The sequence below is a fragment of the Vulpes lagopus genome, chromosome 1, assembly GCF_018345385.1.
Source record: "Vulpes lagopus strain Blue_001 chromosome 1, ASM1834538v1, whole genome shotgun sequence".
NCBI classification, from domain to species: Eukaryota; Metazoa; Chordata; class Mammalia; order Carnivora; family Canidae; genus Vulpes; species Vulpes lagopus.
In genome coordinates this window covers 69,337,337-69,363,280 of record NC_054824.1, presented here as the reverse complement: position 1 = coordinate 69,363,280, position 25,944 = coordinate 69,337,337, and the positions used below count along the sequence as shown (strand labels likewise).

The 25,944-nt window shown below is 56.6% G+C and overlaps 1 protein-coding gene across 4 annotated transcripts; it reads right to left on the bottom strand.

The window, feature by feature from the left end:
- Window positions 1–1,949: 1,949 nt before the first annotated feature.
- SPDEF (SAM pointed domain containing ETS transcription factor) lies at window positions 1,950–18,940 on the bottom strand. 4 transcript variants are annotated; one of them, XM_041756324.1, is made up of 7 exons: window positions 18,551–18,940; window positions 11,721–11,787; window positions 8,056–8,520; window positions 5,800–5,997; window positions 4,683–4,730; window positions 4,428–4,574; window positions 1,950–2,623 (listed from the first exon to the last, which is right to left on the bottom strand). In XM_041756324.1, exons 3-7 carry the CDS (start codon window positions 8,489–8,491, stop codon window positions 2,445–2,447), a joined length of 1,008 nt encoding a protein of 335 aa, XP_041612258.1. In that variant the 5' UTR covers window positions 8,492–8,520; window positions 11,721–11,787; window positions 18,551–18,940; the 3' UTR covers window positions 1,950–2,444. The 4 variants fall into 4 exon arrangements, with proteins under 4 accessions (XP_041612258.1, XP_041612956.1, XP_041613615.1 ...); XM_041757022.1 differs by having other exon boundaries at window positions 11,721–11,784; XM_041757681.1 differs by lacking the exon at window positions 18,551–18,940 and adding an exon at window positions 13,705–13,891.
- Between the last annotated feature and the right edge of the window lie 7,004 nt (window positions 18,941–25,944).

The window sequence follows — 25,944 nt, the reverse complement described above, 5'->3', positions numbered from 1 at the left end:
CCCTGGTTTTAGCCACACAGAAGACCCTTCAAATAAAGACAAAGGGTGGCCTGGTCTTATTTGTGCGGGCTTTTCTGTGCGGTTGTGGGGAGCCCTGCAGGCACTGTCCTGGGAGGAGGGCCAGGAAACACCTGGGCAGGATGGAGTTCCGATGGGCAGGTATGTGCAGGAGGAAGAGGACTCTGGAGTTGATGTCAGTGCACAAGGTGTCACTGGAGGGGTGTGTGCCTGCCAAGGGGATGTGTGCCTCGTGGCAGATCCACGCAGCAAGGAGCTGCCTCACCCCTCTCCAGAGCACCCTTTCTGGGAGTAGCTCCAGCTCCCCACTCCTAGCCACTAATCCTCCGTCCTCTGCTCCCTCCTTGCCCCAGCCTGAGACCCCAAGCTGCTCCAGGCCCAGGTCCAGCTGGGGACATGCAAGCAGGTGGCTCCAGGGACTCAACTGGGGGCAGGCCAGGAAGGCGGGAGACAAAACCAGTTCAGCAGAGTAGAGCTGAGTTCTGGCCAGGGTCCCAATTGGGCCCCCTCCCTAGAAGGAGGCAGGCAGCCAGCCCCCGCCCCCCCGCCCCGGCAGAGGCACAGGCCTGGGGCAGGGCCCCCTCCTCCTGCCAGTCCAGTCCCAACTGACAGATGCCAAGGTGGTGTTTGCTCACTGCCAGGAGTAAACTTTCTTTTGGAGACAATAAAATTGCTGAGGGCAGAAGGCAGCAGTCTAGGGTAGCATTTAACCCTCCATGGTCTGGGCCGTTCTGGCTGCCTCCCAATCCTGTCTCCTGGAGCCTGGCATCAGAAGTGGAGGGTTATGGAGGCTAGAGCTGCTCACCAGCCACAAAACAAGGGGAGTGGAGGGGCAGAGAGAGCACTGTCCCTGCGGGTTCAGCCCCTGGTTCTGCCACTGATTGGCTGTGTGACTCTGAGTAAGTCATTTAACTGCTCTGAGCCTTAGTTTCATTGTCTGCAGAATAGGGGAGTAACCCCTACCTCACAGTTTTTCTGGAAAGGTTCATGACAAAAAAAGCGGTGGAGGCACCTAGCACATAGTCGGTCCTCAGGACGCGGAAGCTGGCTGAACAAATGTGAAGAAGCTGAGATGGTTGCTGGTGGGCCCAGCTCTCCCCCCGCACTGCCCCCTCACACACATACATTCTGACCCCACCTTTCCCCAGCGGCATGGGGTGCTTTGCAGGGCGCATTTGCAGAGGTCCATGACTCTACAAGAAAGGGATACTGCAGGGGATCCCTGGGTGGCTCAGCGGTTTGGCGCCTGCCTTTGGCCCAGGGCGTGACCCTGGAGCCCCGGGATCGAGCCCCGGGATCGAGTCCCACGTCAGGCTCCCGGCATGGAGCCTGCTTCTCCCTCCTCCTGTGTCTCTGCCTCTCTCTCTCTCTCTCTCTCTGTCTATCATAAATAAATAAATCTTTAAAAAAAGGAAAAAGAAAGGGACACTGCAGACAAGCCAACCCTTCCTCCACCCCTTTTGCTGCAGAGCCAGGGTCCCAGGCAGGAGGCTGAAGTGCCCACCCTCTCCTGCACCCCTGCTGCCCCATCCAGAGCCTCCGAGGTTCAGGGTCCCCTCGAAAGAGGGTTAGCACCCTGGCCACTTTAGGCAGAAAGCCCTGATGTACAGCAGAGCATGAGGAAGCCACCTTCTCTCCATTCCTAAGTAGGGGAGACTCTCTTCAGCCCCAGCCCCACTCCTTCCTTTCGGTCCGCACCTGGAAGGGAGGACATGTGGGCCATTCCAGCCCCTCCTTGGCCTTGAGGGCTCACTGCCTCTCTCCCACAGCTTCTACCGATCAATTATCCCTTTCCTGGTAGGCTCAGCTCAATGCTGCTTCCCCCAGGAAGCCTCCTTTGACCACCCCCAGGCCACTGTGACCATAACCACTTTGAGCATTGGTGGCCTCAGGGCTGTGCCACTCACTTGCTGCAGACACCGGAGGCCACATTGGTTTTCTAGTATCTTTATTACCCGTTCCCAGGAGCACCCTTGGCTCCCCAACCCAGGGGTGCAGAGGTGTCCTAGCACCATGGCAAGCATGGTGCAGAATGGGTGGCAGGGAGCACCGGACTGCGAGTGGCTTTGGCTAAGTCACTGCTGTTCCGTTGGCTCTGCTCTGGAAGTTCTGGGGTCAGAGGTTGGGGTGGAGGGACGGCCTTTCCTGGAGAGCTGTGAACACTGAGGACTGCCCTGGTTCCTTCCATCCTCCAGTGGACTGGGCACATGAGCAGTCAGGCCTGAGGGGGATGCACCCCCACCCTGGGGTCCCTTGGGCCCCTGAGAGCTGACTTAAACCCCTGGGAGCAGTGGGTTGTCCCCTCCCTGACCTTGGGCTCCGATGCCAGCAGACTGCCCTCAGCTCAGGGTCTGGCGGAGGCAGGGGCAGGCGGGAGGGGGCACTGGCAAGGGCGAGTTTCAGGCCCAGGGCCTGGCCCGCAGCCCTCAGATGGGGTGCACGAACTGGTAGACGAGGCGTTGGGAGATGTCTGGCTTCCGGATGATGCCCTTCTTGTAATACTGGCGGATGGAGCGGCTCAGCTTGTCGTAGTTCATGGCGGGCCTGTTCTTGCGGATGCCCCATAGCCGGGCCACCTGGGCAGAGTCCTCAATCTTGAAGATGCCTGAGGGAGCAGGGATCCCAGAGACAGAGCCAGGGGCGGGCAAAAGACCAAAACCAACAGGTCAGACTCAGAAAGCCAAGGGGGCCGGTGTCAGCTGGAAGCAAGGGCCAGGCTGTGCGGGCCGCAGTACCTATACCCAAGGTTATGGTGAGGGTTGGAGGCTCTGTGCAGAGTGCATCACAGGGCCCAATAAGTGGCAAGTGATACCATGGAGTCACAGACCTCCTGAGTGCAGGGTGAGCCTGTGTACGGTAGTGGGTTATTTGGGGTCCTTGAGACGTGGTCCGTGCCAGCCTCTGCTCCTCCTGTGGGGTTCGCACAACCATTCAGAAGCCCTGGGGGGGCTCTGAGCTGTGGCCACAGCTCCTTTTTCAAGGTCATCCCCACCTCCACTCCCACCCCTGCCACTTTCACCAACAGTTTCCAAGCCCAAAAGAGCTCTTGGCCATCCTCAGCCACTTAAGCCAGCACAGCCCTATCTGGTAAGATTGATTCCGAGGAGGCAGAGGAAGCCGTGGATTTGAGCCAGGCTGAACTGGGTTCGAAGACTGGTTCTGCCCTCTTCTACCTTTGGAAGCTATTCTGAGGCCCCTTTATCCAGTCATTGGAGGGGGTCGTAGCGACTACCATTCGTGGAATGGTGACAGAAAGAGCTTACAGGGGAGGCTGAAGGAAGTGCCCCCAGAGAGGAACCATTACACTGTTAACACCTCAGTTCTCCTGCCAACCCAGGCCAGGACACCCCCTCCAGGAAGCCTTCCCAGACCACCCTGCCCTCCCTGATCTTTCCCTAGAAGTCTACCATGGAACTGTCTCCCCGAGGACCGGCTCACATTAAGTCTCAAATATACATGAGGGCTACCGCCCCTTGTGCAGGAACTTCTTTCTACCTCCTCTAGCCCTGTACGTCCTTCGCACTCAGCCTGTCACCTCCCCCGTGAAATCCTCCTGGACCAAGGCACAGCTGGCCCCACCGCCGACATGCTCTGCAGGCCAGCTCATTTCACTGCTAGCTCTCCTACCACGCTGCAAGTCCCTCCAGGATGGGGTGCAACGGAATCTTCCCTCTACTGTCAGGACACTGATTGTCCATAAATGTTGCCTGGGCAAGTGTGGACGGAGGAGGTACTCAAGGAGAGGTTGTTGGATGAATGAACCCAGTTCATTTTAAGATAAGAAGACTGAGGTCCTGGTACCCACAGCTACAGATGACAGGATGGGGTCTAAAACCCAGGTTTCTTGTCTTGGAGTTTTTTCCAATACACGCACACACACACGTACACACACACCCCACCTGGTCCTGTCCAATGAGACAACCACTAGCCATATGTGGCCTTGAGCACTTGAATGTGGTAAGTCCAAACTGAGATGTAGTCTAAGTGTAAAATATACACCAGATTTTGAAGACTTAATAAAAATACCTCATTGATAATTTTCGATTAATTATATGTTGACATTTTAATAATGGTTAATATCAGATTAAATAAAAGTGTTCTCAAAATTAAAGCTGCCTTTTAAAAAAGTTTGATAACGTGACGTGGTTACTTGGAAGCCTGAGGCTGCGTTTGCGGCTCCTATCGGGCTTCTCATTGGACCCCATCCGGCTCCCCGGAGAAGCTACAGTGTTGAAGGCGAGGACCGTGTCCAATTCTCAGCCAAGTGCAAACCCCTTAGTGTGGCCCGGGCACCGTGTGGAGTGGGTGTCCAGACCCCTCAGCCTGCCCCCAGCCCCCCGGGGCCTGGCACCTGGTAGGAGGCCAGCAGGTCCCCGCCAGCCCCCTGAGGCCTGTTCCCCGTGGCTCACCCTTCTCTTTGTTGAGCCACCGGATGAAGCGGCCGTAGCTGTGCGGCTTGAGCAGCAGCTCCTTGAGAAACTGCCACAGGTGGATGGGCTGCCCGGAGCACGAGGAGTCCACCTCGTTGTCGGTCCAGCTGTCCTCGCTGGTCGAGGCTGGGCAGCCGGCGGGGGAGGCGGTGAGTGGGGGGCCCCCTGCTTCGGGCGCAGCCAGCCCTCCAGCCCGGCCCCGGCCCCGGCCCCTCCCTGGCAGCCCTGGCTCACCGCAGTAGTGAACGGTCCCAGGAGAAGTCCTCTCTTTCATCCAGGCCGCTGCAGGGCAGGGAGAGAAGGCTAGAGACCCAGGGCTGACCCCAAGGGTGTTGGAGGGGGCTTGGGTGGGACTGTGGGGCCTGCAGAAACGCCCCTCTGTGGCCAAGCAAGGGGGCACGGAGGCAGCCAGCTTCTGTCCCCATCCCCACCAGGCTCTTAGCCGGGCACTGACTGCCGCTACCCTGCTGGCCACTGGGCTGGGCAGGACAGTGGTCTCTACCGGTCTCTACTAGTGGGTAGGCCTTTATTCATCCCAGGTCCCTAAGGGCAGGAGCCTTGACTCACTGAGCAAGCACTGCTTCCTCCCAGCACTGGCTCTGTGTAGGGCACACAGTGGGATGCCAGACAATTCAAGGGTTAAGGAGTTGGCACGCAGCCATTAAAAATAGGGCGGCTGTAGAGATGCTGATGGGGGAACAAGATCCGAGATGCACCAAGAGCAGACCTGCAGACTGGTGTGATACTCTGGTGCTATTCGTGTTAAAACAGGTGAAAACCACACATATATATCTCCTTGTGCATGTGTGGACTCTCCCCAGCAAGGTGCGCAAGAAACTGAGGACTGTGCTTGCCTCTAAGAAGGGGGTCTGGGGGTCACGAGTGACCAAGAAGATTATTTTTCATGGTACTATTTTCACTGTGGTCTTCTTGGAAATCATGCACGTGTACTACCTCATTATTTCTTTAATGAGAAACAATGCAAAGCAAAATTTTTTTTAAAAGGACAAAGAAGGACCTCATAGTATCCACGGTCCCCATCAGCTATGCCATCCATGTCCCCCCCATTTAACTCCTACCTTTTTTTTTTTTTTTAAACTCCTACCTTTTAACTTCCCACGTGCTCTGCCCTAAGTTCTGTGGGCTTGACCAGGGCTGGGAGTGGGTCAGGGCTGGTGAGTTAGCCCAGGATCCAGGCAGGCAGGTGCAAGTGGGGCTGAGCCCAGACTGGGACCAAGGGTTGTGGCCCCAGCAGAGAGCAAGCCCGGCTGGCATCCTGGCCTAAGCATCCCCCTTGGCGTCCCTGGCTTGGGGCTTGGAAGGAGCTTGTCTCCCCCAGGCCATGTCCCACCTGACTTCCAGATGTCCAGGTGGGCGTGCAGCACGTCCCCACCCAGAGGTGAGCGCTGGCGGAACTGCTCCTCTGACATGGCACACAGCTCCTTGCCCCCCAGCTCCTGGAAGGCCTTGCCCACAGGCGGCAGCCGGTACTGGTGCTCCGTCCACAGGAGCCACTTCTGCACGTTGCCAGGGCTCCAGTCCATGGGGTCTGGGCAAGAGATACTCCCTCAGTTCCACGAGCTACTTGAGGGCACCACCCCACCTCTGGTGGGGTGCCTGTGGGAACTGGAAGCAGCCTGTGGCCAGGACCACTTGCTTCTGGGATGAGAAGGGGCCAGGCCAGACAGGACCTTGAGGAACCCCGTGGAGGAGGGTGAAAGGGCAGAGGCCCTGAAGGCAAACTTGGCTCATGGCAGGGCAGCCTGGGGCCTCTGCACCACCCCACCTCACTGGGACCTCAGGTTCTTCCCACCCTTGCAGTCCCTCCAAAGGATCTTTCAGGAAGCCCCAGCCCTGGAGAGGAGAGTTAAGCCAGAGACACCTAAGCTTATCTTCCAGCTGCCCCTTGCTTTCCCCAAACCCTTCAAGGAGCCAGAAAACCTGACTAGGAAGTAGTCCTATAACCCCAACCCTCAACCCCTGCTGTATTTTACAGATGAGGAAACTGAGGCACAGAGAGCTCTAGCCCCTAGTCCTATGGTATGCATAGTAGCTTCTCGGTGTATCTACACTGCATGAATGAATGGCAGGACATCAAGTGATCATGGGGCAGCTATGGGCCTCAGAGGCCAGGAAGAGAGTCACTGGCTAGGTCCTGGGTGTCTTCCTGGGGGGCTACTCTGGGCTGAGCCTGGCAGGGCACACGGGGAGGAGGCCAGGCTGATGGGCATGGTCACAATGGGCCTCCAAGTGGACACCGTGGTCTTAGCTGGTGCCCCAGCTCAGTGACCTGCAGGCTGGGCTGCCCTCACTTAATAAACCCATTTTCCTTCCCAGGGTCAAAGCAATTTGTTTCTGTCCTCATTGTTCGAGGGCAGGCCCTTCCCTCTCCCTGTGTGGGAAAATCTCCAGGGGTGGGAGCTGGCATGGGCATTGGGTAACTGGTAGAGGAGGGCAGTAGCCGCTTCAGAGGGGGGACACCAGCTGGGATGGGTGGCGGGAGGGTCCGGGGCCCGATGACTCCGATGGGGAGGGGCTGAACCTGGGGGACTCCTGAGGACTTTTCTGTATGAAAGCAGCACGAGACGGCGATGCCCAGACACCAGGACCCAGCATCCCCGGAGATGGATCAGGCCTGCCCAAAGCTGGAGAGATGATGCGTGAACAGGGGGCTGGAGACCCAGCAGCCCCTTGATCCACAGAGTCAGCGCCATATCCACATCTTCCGGGTCCCTCAGACACACATGTGCCTGGACCCCTGAAGTCCCCCCATCATCATAGCTCTCCTCACTACCAGACCAGGGACACATTCATCTACGTATCTATGATCCATTTCCCTCACTGGCATGTCACGAAGGAAGGGGCTTTTGTGTTGCGTTCACCGCTCAACTCCCCCATGCTAGAGCAGGGCCTGGCATATTAAGAAGTTACTGTTTATTGAGCATCTGTGATGTGCCAGGTGCCTTCCTAGGAACTGGGTATATGGAACTGGGCAGTGAACAAAACAAATGAAAATCCCTGCCCTTGGGGTGTGTACATTCCAGTGGGGGAGACAGACAGCAAATACAATAAATCAATAAAATATGCAGGGTATTAGTTCATGTGATGAGGGGAAAAAGGCAGGTAGGAAGAATAAGATCTGGGGTTATGGACATAATTTCAAGAGAGGTGTCAGGGAAAGCCTCGTCAAAACAGGCAAGGCATGAGCCCAGTAAATATTTGGAGGAAGAGCATTTTAGATTGAGAGACAGGGAGATGCAAAGGTCCTGAGGTATGAATGTCATGGGAACAGCAAAGAGCAGGTGTGGCTGGAGCAGAGTAAATGAGGAGAGCATGGAGAGGTGTCCACGGGGACGTGGTGGGCCAGATGGTGTAGAGCTCGGATTCCCTGCCTCCCGTAGTTGGGGCTCAGAGAGGGTCCAACCTTCCTAGGCTCACAACTGTTAGGTGCTATGGGCTGACTATGTGCAGAATCAGCAGCATCCCTGGGGCTGTGGATGCAGGTCCAGGGGTGACCAGAGTGCCACAGGCAGTACCTTCGCCCCCCCCTTGTGACCTCAGCCCTGCTTGTGCCCCGCCTAGGAGGCAGGCCCGCGGGAGGGCTCACCTGCAGTGATGTTGAGCAGCTTACAGGCTGTCTCGATGTCCTTAAGCACCTCGCCCACCACCATGGACTGCACCTGTTCCAGGGAGTGCTCTTCCAGGGTCAGCCCCCCCGGTGCCAAGTCCAGGCTGCCCCCAGGAGCTTGGCTGTCGATGACCGGGCACTGCTCAGGGTCCTCAGATGGCTCCTCCCGAGCGCTGGCCCCGGGGCCCTTGGCAGCCCAGCTACTGTCCTCAGGGTACAGCATGTCAAAGTAGGAGAGGTAGAAGGTGGACAGGCCCTGCTCAGGTGTGGCAGGTGGGCTGGGGCTCCAGTCCCGTCTCTCAGGGGCCACTGCCCCCACGGCCGCCTTTTCCAGGCCTGTCCGCAGCAAGGTGTCAGGGGGCAGCAGGAGGCGGCTGGGGGACACGCTGCTCAGGCCGGGGCTGGCGCTGCCCATGCCGCTGTCGCTTGGGCCGGTAGCTGTGTCTACAGAAGTAAGAGAGAACAGAGAATCAGGCTCTGGCTGCTTCCCCATCCCCCTGGGGGCCACTAAGCTGGTTACGGGGATGAGGGCCCAGTGGGCAGTGGCCAGGCCTGGGAGAGAGAGCTGGGGCTTCCGGGTCATTGGGCAGTTAGGACAGGGCTGGGCGGATCGGCTTCTGGCTGGGAAAGACAGTGAGGTATAAGCAGACAGCTCCCTCAGTCCCCAAGGAAGCCAGCTTGGTTGGAAGCAGTGAATCTTTATGCATGTGGTGTGTCTTAGACACGTTCTGAGGTGCTTGGCCTCACTGAATCCTCACCGTGGAAGGCATGATTAGCCCCACTCGGTAGATGAGCAAACTGAGGCCTGGACAAGGAGTCTTTAATGTCCAGCCCCGGCCCAGATCCCAGTCCACCACTCTGTGGAGGAAGTTCCTACTGAGAGCTAACCTAAATCTGTCTCGCTGTAGCAGAGTTTGTGTTCTTTTATTCTTCCTTAAAGAGGATAGAGAAGGGAGAAGGTCACCATCATCTTCACCTGTCAGGTGAAGGAAGAAAGGAGCAAGAGAGGGGTGTGACAGGTTAGCATCTTCTCACCAGTTGGGGAAGCCGGCCCCTTCCCCTCCCATGGGGCCATCTGGGGGGCGGATACATTTCCAGCTAAACACCTCTGAAGTAGTCACCGAACAACACCACACCAACCCAAGAGGACTTTCTGGTCCCCATCCCACCTCATCCTCCCCAAAGATGCTGCCCCCGGCCCTCCTGGCTCCTGGGGCCCTCTCCTTTCCCCTTGTGCTGGAGGAATGAGGGCTGAGGACCTACAGGTGAGCTGGAGGAGGGGGTGCTGGTAGGGGTGCAGAGTGAGAGTGGGAGACGAGGAGGTCAGGTGTGGTTAGAGGGCCATGGTCTGGGGAGCCACAGAGGCCCCCAGCGATTCAGACACCCACTCTTGGGGCACCTGGATAGCTCAATTGGTTAAGCAGCTCCCTTCGACTCAGGTCATGATCCAGGAGTCCTGGGAGTGGGACCCACATCCCTCAGCTCCCTGCTCAGGGAGCAGTCTGCTTCTCCCTCTGCCTCCCTTCCTTCCTGCTCGCTCACTCACTCACTCTCTCTCTCTCTCCCTCCCTCTCAGACACCCACTCCTCCTGCTGTCCCAAGGCCCCCAGGGGGGCACCACAATTCAGGAGCTAAAGGCCTCTTTCCCCATCTGTCATGCAGGCTCTGCTTTGCCTCTGAGCCCTCTTTCTCTGAACCCCATATTAGAGTAGGTGGCTCAGGAGAGGCAAGGGACCCAGGGGATGTACATACACCATCACACCAGGGTTTCTGGGACTATTTCGGGGACCTGTGGGCCTGGGACTCCAGAATAAATCCCAGTGGAAGGTTATCAATAGGCTCCCAATAAAATCAGTAGGGACAAAAGGAGCAGATAAACCTGTTAAGAGCAAGTCAACGTGTGTTCTTAAAGCCGTGTTTCTTTCTCTTTTCCTCTATTTTTCTGTTTTTAAATTCAATTAGCCAATATATAGTACATCATTAGTTCAGATTTAGAGTTCAATAATCCATCGGGTGTAACACCCAGTGCTCATCACAGCACGTGCCTTCCTTTTTTTTTTTTTTTACTTTTTTTTTTAGCACGTGCCTTCCTTAATGCCCATCACCCAGTTACCCCTCCCCCCTCCCCTCCAGCACTCCCCCCCCCACCCCCCCACCCCCGTGACAGCACAGAGGGTCATAGGGGAAGGGAGGGAAAACTGGATGGGAAGTCATCAGAGAGGGAGACAAACCATGAGTGACTCTTAACTAGAGGAAACAAACTAAAGCCGTGTTTCTCACGACGTGGTGCCTCGGACCAGGAACAACAATACCACCTGGAAACTTGGTAAAAATGCAAATTCTCAGGCCTGTCTGGGAGCTACAGGATCAGAAGCTCAGGGAACCCAGCGATGCATTTCAGTGGGGCTTGTGGGTGATCCTAACACACGTTCACGTTTGAGAATTGCTGCTTCAGAGGCATCTGGCCAGTAAAAGGGAGAGGCTTTAACCAAAGGACTGGTAGGCTCTACTGGGGGCATTTATGGTGCCACACTGGGACAGAGAGGGGGCTCCCTGGCCCATTGCAAGTCACCCCATGGTACTGACCCACTTAGCTTTGGTGTGTGTTTGCCCTAAAGAATCCAGTTGGGAAGATACTTCTGGCTTCTCTAGGGCTGCAGCTAGCCCCTTCCACACCTTCAAATATCTCAGCAAACAGCGATCTTTCTCTCTAATGCAGTTTGGTGAATGGAGCTCAAGGGGCATTTCAACTCCCCCTTGTCCCCTCCCTGTGCAGTAGCCAACTTTCCTAACTTTACATGGCAGCCGTGTAGTTTCCTGTGGCAGAGAGAATGCCAGCAAGAGAGAAGGGTGTTCCCTTTGATTTCGATTCTCCCTTTCAAGGGCTCCTTCAGGTGACAAGGAAGGAAAGGTCAGGGTGGGGTAGGGTGAGCAGGGAAGGAGGGGGGCTGGGATTGCGGGGGACAGAGGGCAGGCCTGGAATCATTTCAAGGCCTTCTGTGCAAACACACATGTGTGCTGTGAGCCCAACATTATTTACCCAGGCAGTGCCAACAGCCCGCTCTGCTCCTGGGTCCCCACCCTGGCCTGTGCCCACGCCCTACCCCCTAGGAGGCCCCACCCCAGGAGAGCCCCCTCTCTGTCACCCACCCCTTCCTCATCACCCCTACCTGCCTCCTGCCCCATCCACGTCCCCCAGAACTCTCAGGCCTGCCACGTTAGGACAGTCTCTGCCAGCACTCTGGGCCATATGCCAGGGAGACGGAAGCTTATCCAAGAAGCAGGAGAACTTGCTTCCCTCATGGCACTCCTGTTTGCTTGGCCACAGCCACAGGTAGGATGGGAGGCGGCTGCTGTGTTTCGGGGCACAGCGGCATTGAGGGGGTCAGTGAGGATGAATGGGCAGAGCAGGTGGCAGCATTTGCTAGGCAGGGATGTGATGACACGTCCCTGACACGCAGTGAGCGTGCCTCCCTGAGAGAAGCAGCCCGGGCCTTCTTCACATTCCTGTTTCGTGGAGAGGGGAGTGAAGGTGCAGAGGACTAAGGGATTTGTATCCGGGCCTTTGGACTCCTGGCCCAGGGCTTCTTCACCTGCACAGAATTCCCTCCTCCTCCCCACTCCACAGTCCGGCTTCCCCTCACCTTGCTCCTAAATGCCAAGGCACCTGCTCCCAACCAAGGCTTGATCCCGGCTCCCGATACCTCCCTGCTGAAAAATAGGTCAACAATTAACCATGCGGTGGGAGGAAAGATCTGACTGTCTATAAGTGGGGAGGTGGTGGGGAATGCTCTGACCCCAGCAGCCCACATCTGGGGGGATTTTGGTTTACTGGACAGGGAGCCAGGGGTTTATGTGCCTAGCCTGCTAGTCTGGAGTCCCCTCCAGGCTCCAGGGTTGGACTCGGGAGGGAAGAGAGAACTACTCAGTGTGTACATCCTATGTCCCAAGCATTCATGCCCACATCCCCCTAACTACCCACAACCCTGGAGGGACGTGGGCCTGTTTCATAGGTGGGAACAGTGAGGCTTAGAGATCTTACACAGCTTGCCTGAAGTCCTCAGCTGGCCACATGCAGGCTCTGCTCATTGTATCACATTCCCTCTTAGGCTTCTGCTCCAGCCAGTCCATTTTCCCAGGGTCCTGCCCACTTCTTGACTGGGCAACTTAACCCTCTAAAGTCCATTCCCACCTCCTGGCTGCTCAATCTACCCCACCGTCAAGCTCTTTCCCCTTTAACACTCTTTCACTGGGCACCCCTGTGCTCAAGAACCTCCCATAGCTCCCCATTGCCAGCCTTGCACAATTCCGATGACTGGTACCCACCTCTAAGCCCACCTCCTCTCCAGCCCAGATAATCAGAGTTGGAAGGACCATACGTTAACGTGATCATTTTATAGATCACATATGGGGAAGGGATTCATTGGCTGGTCAGTGGCAGGGTCTAGACCAGAACCAGGGATGGACTGACATCGTAACAATATCCAGGCTCTAAGGACAATGGCATTTTCCCCCTGGCCTCAGTGCTGTGGGTACAAAGTGGCTATTTTCTCTTGTGCTGCCATCCCCCTGCCCAGTGCATGCCCCTTCCCTCTCATCGAAATTCAGCCCAGAGCCCTCCTCTCCCAGGAAGCCCTCCTTGGCAGGTTCCTTCTCTGACTTCCCAGCTCTCCCCATCTGTGCCACGTAGTTAGCCATGATTATGTTCACAGGTGACCATTCACCCGAGAAGACATATGTACACTGGGAAAAATGAGGATCTGAGAGTGGCAAGGACATGCCCACAGTCACAGCAGACTAGGACCAAACTGGGGCCCTGCTGACCCTCAGGCCCCTGCTCCATACCCCTGGGGCCCTGGGACAAGCCTCTGTGTTTGCCAGGTCCAGGGCCTTCAGAAGGCAGGCCTGGCTCTCCCACCGGCCTCTGCTGGGCCCGGGGTGCGGCCCGTCTCCCGAGCAATGCCTTCAGCTCCGAAACCTCGAGTTGATCTCTTCTGGATTAAACCACATGTCTGGATTAAGGCTCAGCATGTCCTGGCTCCCTCCTGCCCCAGAGGCTCTGGCTCAGACTTCAGACAAAGAAAGTTTGGTAACAGCTGGTGGAGGCCAAGGCCCAAATACAGGGCCAGATCGACAGGGCAGCGGCCAGAGGGATTAGCCACCTTGGGGCCCCTTCTCTCAGCACCTCCCACTTGCTCGGGAAGGCAGATCAAGGAGAGAGGGCAGAGGGACCCTGAGTTAAGAGATTTATAGCAGCTGTTCCTTGCCGCTGCTGGGTCTGTGGCCCTATAACTCCCCTCCCTCCCGAGTTCTCACTCCCACCCTGACCTGGCACCCTCAAAAGATCCCGATATCTCTTGACGGCACAGCCTCAGGGAGATGCAGTTACCAAGGAGGTCTTTACTGAGGCCCTGGGCTGTCACAGGATTGGAGCCCGTTTCCCATATCCTGCTCAGTCCAGGCTCCCAGATCTTACCCAGCGAGGGATTGTGGGTGGCACAATGTCCTCAAGCCCCTCTCAATCCTGGGACCAACCTCAGTCTGCCCTGAGCTGAGGACCCTGGCTGCAGACCCCAGTGAGAAGAGCACCAAGGGAGGGTCGGTGGGGCAGGGGGTGACATTGCCTACCACGGAGCTGGCCTTTCTCCACCAACCAGGGCAGCCCTCCTCAGGCTTCCTCACTGCTCGGCCATGGTCCTGGCTGGCAGCCCCTCCCTCTCCATGCAAGGGCCTCCTTATGAGGGAGGTGGGGACGGTGGGAGGGCAGAGTGGGTAGGGGCCACAGGGGCCGGCCCCCCAGGCCCCCAGTCAGCACCTGCGAGAGAAGACTGCTGGGAGTCGGGGGCCAGTGCTCATGACCTGCCTGAGCAACTGTGTTTGGCTTCTCTGAACCCTCCCTGCCTCTCCCCTCTACCTTCTCACCTTCCACTCCTCCTACTGTCCCCTCACTTCTACTCCCATGCTCCTGCTGCCCTCCAGTGGCCCCCAGCCCCCTTGCCCTGTGAAATTGCTCTTCAAACAAGCTGGACCCAAGAAAATTACCCAGCCTCCTCCTTACTGACCAGACTTCGCTGTCCAGAGCACCGCCTCTCTGCACTGGACAGGCGACCTTCTTGCCCGGGAAGATGTCCAGGCTCAACACCTCGGGCAGCTCCAGCCTTCCTCCAGCACCCCACTGTGGCCATCCCCACACACCTGGTTCCCCTTGGGGTCTTCAAGGCAAGAAAAAGGGAGGTGGGTCCAGCGGGGGTGGGCAGTGGCTGGCGGAGAACTCACCTATCTTGGGTTCAGTGTAGGAGCAGGGGAGGCAGGTTTCTTCTAGGCCTCCTGGCTTTCTCTCACCTCCTCAGATCCCAGACATGTGCAGGCCACTGGCCTGACAGTCCAGGAGCCCTGCTCCCTGGGGGGGTACACTTTGTGGAGCCAGTCAGTGGGCCCAGGAGGTGGATGTAAAGAATGGGGTGTGGGGGTGAGGCTAGATAGGAATCAGAGGCTGGGTAGGGAGTCGGGATGCAGGGCCAGGTGGCAGGAGCAGAAAGGTCAAGGGAACTTCAAGGAAATCTGGTCTAGTCTACTTTTCCCATAGTTCCCACAGGCAGCCAGGAGCCCAAAGGCACATTTGTATGAGCTATGGCTGCCGTTTGCTCCAGCTGCACGAGCACCGCTGGTGTCCATCCATGCCACCTCACTGACACCGCTTGCTACCCCTTCTGAGACCAGGTGAAGGCCAACTGAGTAAACTCCTTCGTTGGGCTGTCACAGCCATCCCGTGGGGCAGCCACTATTACTCTCACCTGACAGATGCGGGCGTGAGTCCGTGGGGACTGAGCACTTCTCTCTTTATACATGGTACTGTGACTTGGCACCTCCCAGACCCTCAGGTCTCCCCTGCTGCCCACACCTGTCACCACTGCCGAGGCCACCCACTGACCCAGCCCCTTGGAGATGCCAGCCCCACGAGGGCCCTGGGTGGCACGGATGCCTGCAGCCTGGAGGTGCAGGAACCCGCCTCAGCACCATGCTTTCCCCTGTATTTGAGTTTGCTCCACTGGAAATGTGGGTCTCTGTCCTGCTCTGTTCGCACTGTACGCGAGGCCCTGGGCAGCGCTTGGTGCCCTCTGGGCCCCGGTCTCCTCTTCTGTGCTCCGAAGGGGTGAGTCATCTCTCAGGGCTTTTCTAACCCCACGGTGTCTGGATTCTATGATCCCCTGTCCCCATCTCACCCCTCAGCCTGGCTTGGAAGGTGGATGGTGGAGAAACAGAGGTGGATCCCAGGGGCTACCTTGACGAGTAGAAACATAATTCATGGGGGACATTTGGGCAGAATGAAGGATGTGGCCGTGTCTCCTCCCTGCCTCCTCTGGAGTTGGTGTCCAGGGCCTCTGAGAGACTTGGTCCGGCCTCCTCACCCAGCAGGGCCCCCGCCAGGCTGCCTCTTGCCTCACATATGACCCTCCATGTGGGGTACCCTCCCCGCCAGCAGCACTGAAGTGCTGACACTTCAGGCCCAGAGCTCTGGCAGGGGCTGTGGGAGTCAGAGGCAGGAAGAACCTGCTGCCCCAGAGCAGAGAGACCTAGGCCCCCACCAGTGTCACTGGTCCCAGGTGCTGAGACCCTAGCTGGGCAGTCACCCCCAGACCCTTCTCCTGAACTCCAGAGCTAGAGCAAGACAGAAGGGCTCCTCAGTTCTGGTGGTGGCCAGAGAGACCTCACTGTCCCTCTGGAAGATCCTGGGTGGGCTCTGGTCGGACTGGTGCCCAACAGAGTCACACTCAGGTGCCTGGCTAGGGAGGAGAGGTCAGGAGGGATGAGGAGGCTCACCCTCCCCCAGTCTGGGGCCCCACTCAGCTGCTGAAAGGTGGGAGAGGAGAATCTGGCAGGGGGCACCTCCTGAGCAGGGATCATGCAAACGAGGCAGGGGAAAGGAGCCCAGCATTAAATGTCAGGAAGAGCCCAGGGCAAATCGGCTTGTGCAAAGTTTGCTTTGGGAAGAGTGGTTCTACCTGACAGGCTGCTGGCTAGGCTGGGGTGCAGGGTGGGGTGAAGAAAGGGAGGGGGTGGGGCGGGGGCAGGGTCCCAGACCAGGTTTGAGCCCCAGCCCCTGGCCCTCTAGCTCTGGGACTGGTGTAAGTCACTTGGCTTCCTCAGAGACTCAGTGATCCTGTCTGTTAAATGGGCTGTCAAGAGCATGCTTTAAGGAGCTATAAAGATTGAGGGCATGAAGGTGGATGAAAGTTCCGTGTGAACTGAGATGGGCTTAACATTCAGGAAGGTGGCACCTGGGAGCAGATGAGGGGATGGGGTAGGAAGAGGAGAGGGAATGGTAATGGGGTGAGGAATGAGGGTAACAAAGGAAGAAGTAGGGAGTGATGGTCGGTGGAGCCTGGGGAGGTGTTGAGGTTGGCAAAGAGGGAGGCCTGGGCCTTACCTGAGGTCATCCTGCCCTCTAGGTCAGTCTTGGGCAGCTACTGGCCTCACTCACCCGTCTCTGGCCTCTAGGAGGAGCCAGAGCCAAAGCCAGAGCCGCCCGCCTCTCCAGACCTGAACCTAGGGGTCAAGGCTGGGAAAGCACACATCTTCGAGCTCTGGCAAATCCAGCCAGCTAGCCAGCCTCGACCAACTCCTATGCAGCCTGCAAAACCCAGCTCCAGATGATCCCTTCCAAGAAAGCCTCCTTTAACGGAGGAGACCACCTTGTCTAACCTTCTCATTACACAGACAAGGGCTACAGGGAGGAAGAGTGACTTGGCCAAGGTCACACAGCGTGGGCCTTAAGCCCATCCCTTCTTGCCCTCCACCCAGAGCATCTTTGTCTGCAGGTCAATCTGAAACGACTTTGCAGGTTACACTCAAGCCTCACCAAGTCGCTTGAGGAAAAAATGGGGCTCTGATTGTTTCAGGGCTATTAGCTTTACACCTGCACTGACCTCAGTAGTAAAAAGTGGGTTCTCCTGGTTTTCCTGCTTATTGCCAACATCGCAATTTTAGACCACCAACTGAGCGACCACCCTGCTCCCTCAAGCTTGGTGGACAGAGAGTCCCTGTCTCATTCAGGGGGTCCTTGTGAAAATCGAATGGCATCTCATTTATATCTCATTTTATAAGTGGCATTTTATCACAGGTTAACTCACAGTAAGCAGGTCTAAGAGGGACTGAGTTTTGGTCTCTGGGGCTCCCCATAGTGCCTGGGGCAGAGGAAATTATTGTCATTTCTCAAGGGAGAGGGTGGCTCCCCATCCTGAGAGAGCATCTCTGCTACACCTCAACCTTTCCAGGGGCCCCGAGTCTGTAAGTTTGGGGTAATGAGCCCCCACGCTGGGAGTCCTCGGCTCCAGCCCCACCCCCAGTTGGGCTAGGGCTTGGCACAGGTCCACACATATGCTGGGGAGTCTCCTGCCCATCCCATCTGCCACCTCAGGCCCCAGGGCAGCCTGATGCCTGTTTGTTTTGTTACTCAGTGGAGCAGCTGGTGCTGGGGAGATGCAGCTTTATTGGGGATTCCTGTGAAGCTGTTTATTGGGGTGGTGAGGGCAGGAAATGAGGCCTCGTCCCAGCCTTGGCCAAGGAAAGGGAGAAAGGCCATACGGTCATACAGGGGACAGGCCTGTGGCCTGGCTCTGTGCCTGCCCACTCCCCAACACACACACACAGATGCCCATGCACCTGCAAGCACATACCCATACACACACACACACAGGAATGCACACACATACACACCCCTTGTCCAGCTTCAGGGGGACCCCCCAACATCCAGACCCTTCAGCTCTCTATCCCATCATTACCACTGTCACTTCCCTCTCTCCACAGAAGGCATCTGGCAAATCTTAGAAAGGGGGGTCTTCAGGGACATCCCATTTCCCTGCTAGTGTGCTCAGACTGGGGCCCACAGGCCATTTGCTTCCCTGGGTCCCTGAACCCCCAGCGGTTAGCTCTGCAGCTCCCCAGACCACCTGGGTCCTGCACCCACCACTGCCACAGCCCAAGCCCTGGCCCTGGGCCTGTCTCCGCTGCTCCCAGCCTGAGCTTGGCCCCAAGCCTCCAGGCCTCAGCAAGCCCCTGGACACAGTGGCCTGGCCCCAGGCAGACCCTTCCCTTGGCAGAGCAGCTGCAGCTGGCAGAGCAGAAAGGTCGCCTGTGTTTTACTAGCCAAGCAGAACTGGCCGTGTCTTAGGGGCCGAGGCTCTGCACCTGCAGAGCCGCCTCCCTCAGGCTGCACAGGCCGGGCTCAAGGTGTGGCCTTGGGGGCTCACGCCGGCTCTAGGGTCCACCCAGGGAGGCAGATGGGTGGCAGGGGCAGGGGCAGGGGCAGGGGCTTCTGAGGGTGAAGGACCTAGAGCAGAGGGCCAGCAATGCCTGGGAGGCCAGTTCTGAGCTCACAGACCATGCCTCCAGTCCTGCTCTCCCGTCACCCACCTCCCCACAGCTGCGAGGAGGACACCCCCCGCAAGGCACTCAGTGTTCCCACCAGACTCACCCGTTAGCTGCCTTGTGCCAGGGAGTCGTCCACCGCAGCGCCAACCTTGGGGGAGGCCAGGAGAAGGCGGAGGCAGCGTGGGCCACTGCTGGGGTTCAGCCAGGCATCTGGGGGACCAGTGGGACAGGAGGCCAGCAGGGCTGGGGGCAGAGGTGGTGCTTGGGTGGGCCGCTGGGGACCTGGCCACCCTCGAGGGGTGGCCCTCTGAGATTCTGGGGCCTTGTGTCCTGCAGGGAGCCCTCTGCCTCCAGCCCCAGGGCTACCTGTTGGCACGGTGGCAGGACCTAGCTGAAGGGGCTTACATGGAGGCTGTGGTGGGCTCAGGGCAGTGTGGACACGGGCAGAGTGCAGGAATGTGCTGGGAGGAAGTCAAGCAGCCGTGAGATGAAGAGTTGGCCAGGCCTGATTTCCCATTATAAGTAATCCTTCCTTATTTACCTGAACAAATACGCTCCCTGCTTACCTCAGACCACAGGCGGGCTCCTACTTAACCCTTGCAGGCCTCCTTCTCCTCAATGGGGGAGCCACACTCTCACCGCTAGACAGCCCACTCACTCATTCACTCATTCATTCACTTACACACTCATGTTCATTAGTTGATGCATAGTTACTGAGCTTATTTAGTATGTGCAAGGCACAGGGGGTACATCTAGAGGGACGTGGGGTAGGGCCCTGAGAGGGAACAGCCAAGATTGGGGAACAGACAAACAAGCTCTGTGGTAAGTCAGAGCCACCCATGCCTCCTCTCCAACGGAGGTCTGCGGAAGCACCCAGCAAGGCAAGTCAGAGAGGGCTTCCTGGAGGAGGTGCCATCTGGCTCTCCAGGCCTGGGATGGAGGGAACTTCAGAGAACCCTGTGGAAAAGGACCAGAAGCTCGTGAGCCCACTCACTGCGTGTGGGGCCGGTGTTGTCCGTGTCCCCCGGGGCCTGGTGCAGGTCTAGCGTGCAGTGGTGCTCAGGAAGGATTGGAAGCTCACTGCCCCAGGCCCAGAGCTGGGGGTGGGGGTGACAGGCAGCAGCAGCTTGCTCTCCAACAGCCTCTGAAGGATGCAGGTGAGGAGGTACCCATGCTTGGCCCCTCCACCTCCATGAGTCCCCGGAGGACCGCAGAGCCGAGTGAGCTCTCCACTTCCTCCCCATCCTGCCAGGTGGGTTGCGGGATGTCCCGGGAGGGCAGGGGCTGGCTCTTCCTTTCTTTGGATCACCCTGGGAAGGCACCAAGCCCCTACTACCCCCGTTCTATCAGATGAGGGCATCTTAGATGATGCTCACTGTTGTTTTCTGATTTCAGAAGGAACCATGTGGCTGCTCACAGTGAGGGTATTCTGGGGCTGCAGAAAGATTCCAAGGCCTTCGGCACTGGCCCTCTCACCGTAACGGAGGCCCCAATTCTCCAGCATCTGCTTGGACTCCTCATCCTGGAGAGCCCTGTGCTTGGCTGTTATGGTCACCGGCACCTTGGTAAGGATGTTTCCATAGTCAGTCCCCAGAAAAAGTGGAAGCAGGCTGGGCTGGAGATAAAGATAGGTCTTTAGGCAAAAACCTAAAATCGCTACGGGCGACCAGCCCAGCCCACCAGGGCCAATAAAAAGAAAGACCTGTCTCTGCCTGGGTGGCTCAGCAGTTGAGCACCTGTCTGCCTTGGGCTCAGCGCGCGATCCCAGAATCTGGGATCGAGTCCCACGTTGGGCTCCCTGCATGGAACCTGCTTCTCCCTCTGCCTGTGTCTCTGCCTCTCTCCCTGTGTCTCTCATGAATGAATAAATGAAATCTTTAAAAAAGAAAAAAAGAAACAAAGAAAGACAGACCTCTTTCGTCCCAGGCAGGACCTCCTCCAGAATACCTTTCATACCCCATTCCCCTGCTTGGCAGGCAGCCTTCCTCTCCAGTCTCGCAGAATCTTGTGCCCTTCTCTGCACTGTGACGCAGTAGTAATAATGACCACTGCTCATTATTAAGCACCTACTAGGTGCTGCTTGACACTCAGGAAATAAGATATTGATCATATTATATATATATAATATTATATACATATATATAAAATATGTACTATAACATGGGTAAGTATAGGACTACCCCCAAAAATGCTCGTTCTTTTCTTTCTTTCTTTCTTTCTTTCTTCTTTCTTTCTTTCTTTCTTTCTTTCTTTCTTTCTTTCTTTCTTTCTTTCTTTCAGATTTTACTTATTTATTCATGGGAGACACAGAGAGAGAAAGGCAGAGACACAGGCAGAGAGAGAAGCAGGCTCCATGCCGGGAGCCCGACGTGGGACTCGATCTCGGCACTCCAGGATCATGTCCTGGGTTGAAGGCAGGTGCTAAGCCACTGAGCCACCCAGGGATCCCCAAAATGCTTTTTCAGTGGATGGGGTGTCAGAAATAGTCACTCCTATTGTCCATTTTCCCTATTTCCTCAGAAACAAGCTCCTAATTTTTGCCTGGGAACTTGGTTACCTGGAATAAAGACTATCCAGACTCCTTCACAACCAGACTGTGTGTCCAGGTCCAAGTTTCATGTGCCAGTTTCTAACAATATCTCTTAAAGGTAAACTGGCATGTACCATTTGCCCCCTTCTTCTGGACCTTTCCTCCATTTTGCTGCCTGGAATGCAGCTGTGATGGAGTGAATTCTGGTTGCCATTTTGGACCATGAGGACCAGGTGGTGGATCAGTGAGCTGGATGGAGCCCAGGTCTCTGAGGACTGCATAAAACCTCCATACTGGCTCTGCACTGCGTGTCTTGGTAAATTTATTAGAGAAATAGACCTTATGCTTTTTGTTAAGTGTGGTCTTTAATATTAAAAGCCAACTTTGATCCTAGCTGAGACAAGAAAATAAGCAGATGAAGACAGAACACACTTGGGGCACCTGGGTGGCTCAGTGGTTGAGCGTCTGCCTCTGGTTCAGGTCGTGATCCCAGGATCCAGGATCGAGTCCCATGTCGGGTTCCCTGCATGGAGCCTGCTTCTCCCTCTGTCTCTGTCTCTGCCTCTCTCTCTCTCTCTGTGTCTCTCATGAATAAATAAGTAAAATCTTTAAGAAAAAATTAAAAGAGACAGAACCCTCTTCCAGCCAGAAGTGATATCCCATGGCTGGGTGGCATTGAGAAGGCACCTGGTTGTGCCACAGACAATCTCGGCCTTGGGAAGGCTGGCCTTTGAATGCCGGATAGCCTTACTCTGGATGCAAGGGAGCACCTTGTAGGTGTCTCCAGGGATGGGTGGACTTGAATGGATGGACCAGGCTAAGCTGTGCTGAGGGTGGACAGTGATTCTATCTGCCCAAGCGTAGAGTATGTGCCTCTGAAAGCTGGGAAGTTCCAAGAGGGAACCAAGGAGAAGACTTTCCATCTGCTCAGCTGGGGCTCACATGGGTTAAGGTGCTAAGAGGTGACTCTGAGTGACTTCAGAGGTGAGCTCAAGGCAGATTTGGTGGTCACTCAGGACATTCTGCTGGGTTCCAGGGGAAGGGAAGCCCAATTATAAACTATCTGTAACCCGTGAAGGGACTCTGAGGGACACACACCTCTCAACACTTTGATCCATCCAACATCATGCTGTGGCACCAACTCAGAAATTGACCCAACTATACAATCAGGTTCTTTCACTTTCCAGCTTCAGGACTTTGACTAAGTGTCTGAAGCCTGCTGAAACCCCCTCTCCCCATCCCCAGAGAAGTCTCAGAGCCACTGTGGGAAGAGATATAATATTGGTGAACGTGTTCTGTGAATCGAGACACCTGTCCCGATGTCCTGCTGCACCAGCCACAGCCCCCCTATTTGATGTGTGTCATCTAACTCCTCATAGCAACCTCTCCATAAATATTGCTATGTCCATTTTCCAGGTGAAGAAAATGAGGCTGGAATGTGAGAAATGTCTTCCCCAAGGTCATGCTGAGAAGCAGAGTCAAACTCAAATCTGGAGTTTCCTTGATTGTGCTGTGCCTGGTAGGACCCTGTTAGTATCCCTTGTCCCCTCAGGGTCAAGTCTCAGGTCCCGGGCATGAGTCACTGGGTCCACTGGGCCATGCCCCTCCCCCCTCTGGCTGGTGTCCTCCTCAACTCTCCTCTGGCCAGTTCCCATCAGGTGAAACGTACCTCCTTCATCCACATACCACCCACCTGTTGTGGGCACCCTCCAGACCTGGGCGCTGGCACACCACTCACATTGGCCTGATGCCACTTCTTGGGGTTTTTCTCCAACTCACTGAGATGGTGTATTCTCTCTTGCCACTGGGAGCTCTGAGCCCCAGCCCCAGGGACAGTATGCTGTGACAGCCCAGGACAAGACCCCAGTAGGAGCCTCTGCTGAGTCAACACCCGGATGAACCAGTAACATTCTTTGTCTGTTGCTCAAATGGATTTAAGTTGAGTTTCTTCTACTTGGGATTACTCCTCATCCTTCAAGCCCCATCTCAAGAGCTGGCACCTCCAGAAGGTTTTCTCGTGTTCCCTCCAGCCCTTGCATATTCCCCATTTCCCATTTCTCTGTATTCTAATGTCTCCCAGTGGTTCTTTTCTCCCTAAGATTCTCACCTGTCCAGGGCAGAGGCCCCGGAGCTGCAGCAGCACAGGAGCCTGCACACAGATTATGGGTCCTGGTGCCAACGGCCTGAGCCCTCTCCCGGGGTGCTCCTGCCACCGCTCACCCATCACCCATCTGAGAGTGAGAGCACCTAGTGGGGGCAGGGCCCATTTACTAGCAAGCCGGCTCAGGCCCCTCTGAGCCTCGCTTACCTCCTCTGTTGTGTGGAAATCATACTTGCCCTGCTGACCTTGTGGATAGAGCACCGAGATGTGTGAGTGGCCACTGACATTGGCAGTTGGAAGTACTGTGGAAAGGGCAGTCAGTGTTGGTGGGTCGGTTGGTCAGAACGTCCCCTTCCTAGCTTTCCATCCTCCCATCCTCCCACCTGGGTCATCCTAGGAACTGCAGCCTTGGGGTGATGGCAGGGTCAAGGCTGGGCCTCATGCCAGCCAGAGAGATGGGGCTGTCCCTCCCAGTTGACACAAGGCACTGAGAAAGAGGGAAGACTGCCCTGATGAGGTGTAGAGAGCCTGGGGCTGGTCCCTCAGATGGGACCGCAGGGGCTGATGGGCAGGAAGCCTGGCATGCCACCCCCCAGAGACCATCCAGTTTTTGTGGCACAGTGGGAGACTCTGAGACCAGCGAGGCTGGGGAGCAGACCCAAGGACACACTAAAGGGCTGGGATAGAAGTCCAGCCTCCAACTGTACTTCTGTGTGGCGTGTGCCAGCTCATCTAATTTTTTTTTTTTAAGATTTGATTTATTTATTTGAGATAGAGACAGAGAGCACAAGCAGGGATGTGGGGCAGAGAGGGAAAAGCAGACTCTCCACTGAGCAGGGAGCCCGATGTGGGGTTTGATCTCAGGACCCAAGGATCATGACCTGAGCCCAAGGCAGATGCTTAACCCACTGAGTCACCCAGGTGTCCCTAGCTCATCTAATCTTAATAAGTCCAGCACCTGAGTGCTCTGTTGGCCTTCTTGTCCACAGATGAGGAACAGGGGCTCCTTAGGCATCGTCAAAGTCAAGGCTAGAAAGTGGCAGAGGCAGGACTCGGGCTGGGTCTGTTGGAGTCTTTCCAGGATACCATGCTTTAGCCATGCTTTAGCCAAGGAGACCAGGAATGGCGTGGGGTGGCAGCTATGTCCTAAGCGACCACACAACTAGGCATTTCCACTAATTAGAGCATGTAGGATGCCACCTCGGTCCAGGGGAGGACTGTTGGGCACCCCTGAGCCGAGACATGCTTCTCTGTTCAACTGGCACATATTTCTTGAGCACCTACTCTATGCCAGGCTCCATGTGGCCAGAAATAGCCTGTCGTCAAGGAGCTCATGGACTGGGGGCCACAGTGTCTCTCTGTCTCAGAGGGCCCCGATGCCCCTAGCAGCCCTCCGAAGGCTAACCATCTGTGGGGCTACTGGATTCACAAACACCTATTACATGCAGTGAGCTATAATGCGTGGCCCTCTCCATTCTACCCAGCTTGGGGCCTGGTTCCCCAGACTCTGGGCTTCCTCACCAATGCTCCTGCTCCTCTTCAGATGGACGCCTCAGAAAGAGACCCCAGACCCCTAAGGGGGAAGTTGAGTGGATAGGTTGTATGTCACCTCCTTCCCTGTGGTTTCACTCACCCACCTCCATCATCCATTCACAGCTAGGATCCCATGTGAGGAGGCTTCACCCCTGCCCAGGGCCCCCTCAGGGTCCCCAGAGTTTCCTGTGAACTGAGCCAGAATGGGCTCTTGCCAGAGGTGATCTCCAAGCCTGAGGAACCCTGCAGGCTTGCTGGGGGCAGAGAGGGTGTGCACTACACACACACACACACACACACACACACACACACACACACACCATCCTCCCTACTGGTTCCAGTCTCTGTGATGATAGAGCAGGTTGGGTGTCCCCTTGGCCCGGTCCCTGCCACATCAATCCATTCGCTCCACAAATATGTGGCCTCCTGGTCTGCAGCGGGCCAGGCATGGTGGGTTTCACTGGGTTCACATTCTAAAGGGAAAAGACAGAGTCAACAGTAAAAGTAATAAATGAGCACATTATAATAGAACTCCAGAAGGTGATGAATGCCATGAAAAATAGGGCCAAGGATGTCAGGAGTGCCGGGTGGGGCGTGGGGAGCAGTATTCAATTCAGTGGTCAGTGCGGATCCCTTTGAGAAGGTGAGATTTGAGCACAAACACGGAGGCGAGAGCGCCGCTGTTATCTGTAAACATTCCGGGCCCCAGAGCTCGAGCAAAGGCCCTGAGGTGGGCTTGTGCCCTGGGTGCTTGTGGAGCAGGCAGGAGGCCGGTGTGGCTGGGGCAGAAAGAGAAGGCAGTGGAAGGACGTGAGGCCAGGGAAGTGGTGCGGCTGGGGACAGCCTTCAGGGCCTTGAAGGCCCAGCCTCTTCATTTCCCGGGACCTCACTTACCTGGGCTCAGGTGACCCGGGTGCCACCCCTTACAGCCATTATTTATTTGATCATCTTAAGGGCCCTTCGAGGTGGCACCCCGAGCACTAGGGAGCCTATTTTAACCTGGGGGGGAGAGGGGAACTGAGGCACAGAGAGGGCAGCTGCGGGCAGGGCCGGGCGTGGGGCCGGGCCCTGGAGCAAAGCCCCGTTCCCAGCCACCGCAGGGCCCCCTCCCTGCTCGGGGGCGGCGCGGCAGGTGTCCCTGGGCCCTCTGGAGTGCCAGGTGCCCCCCCAGCCCACGTCGTGGGGGGTGGAGACGGAGGGGCAGCGGCCGGCCCGCACCCAGCGCCGCCTTTCCCCCCGTTAGCGCAGGGCCGGTAGAGCCTCACCAAACCGCAGCCCCAGATAAGAGCACAATCGGAACCTGTTCTGCTCGCAGGCCGGCTGTGGGGCTGGG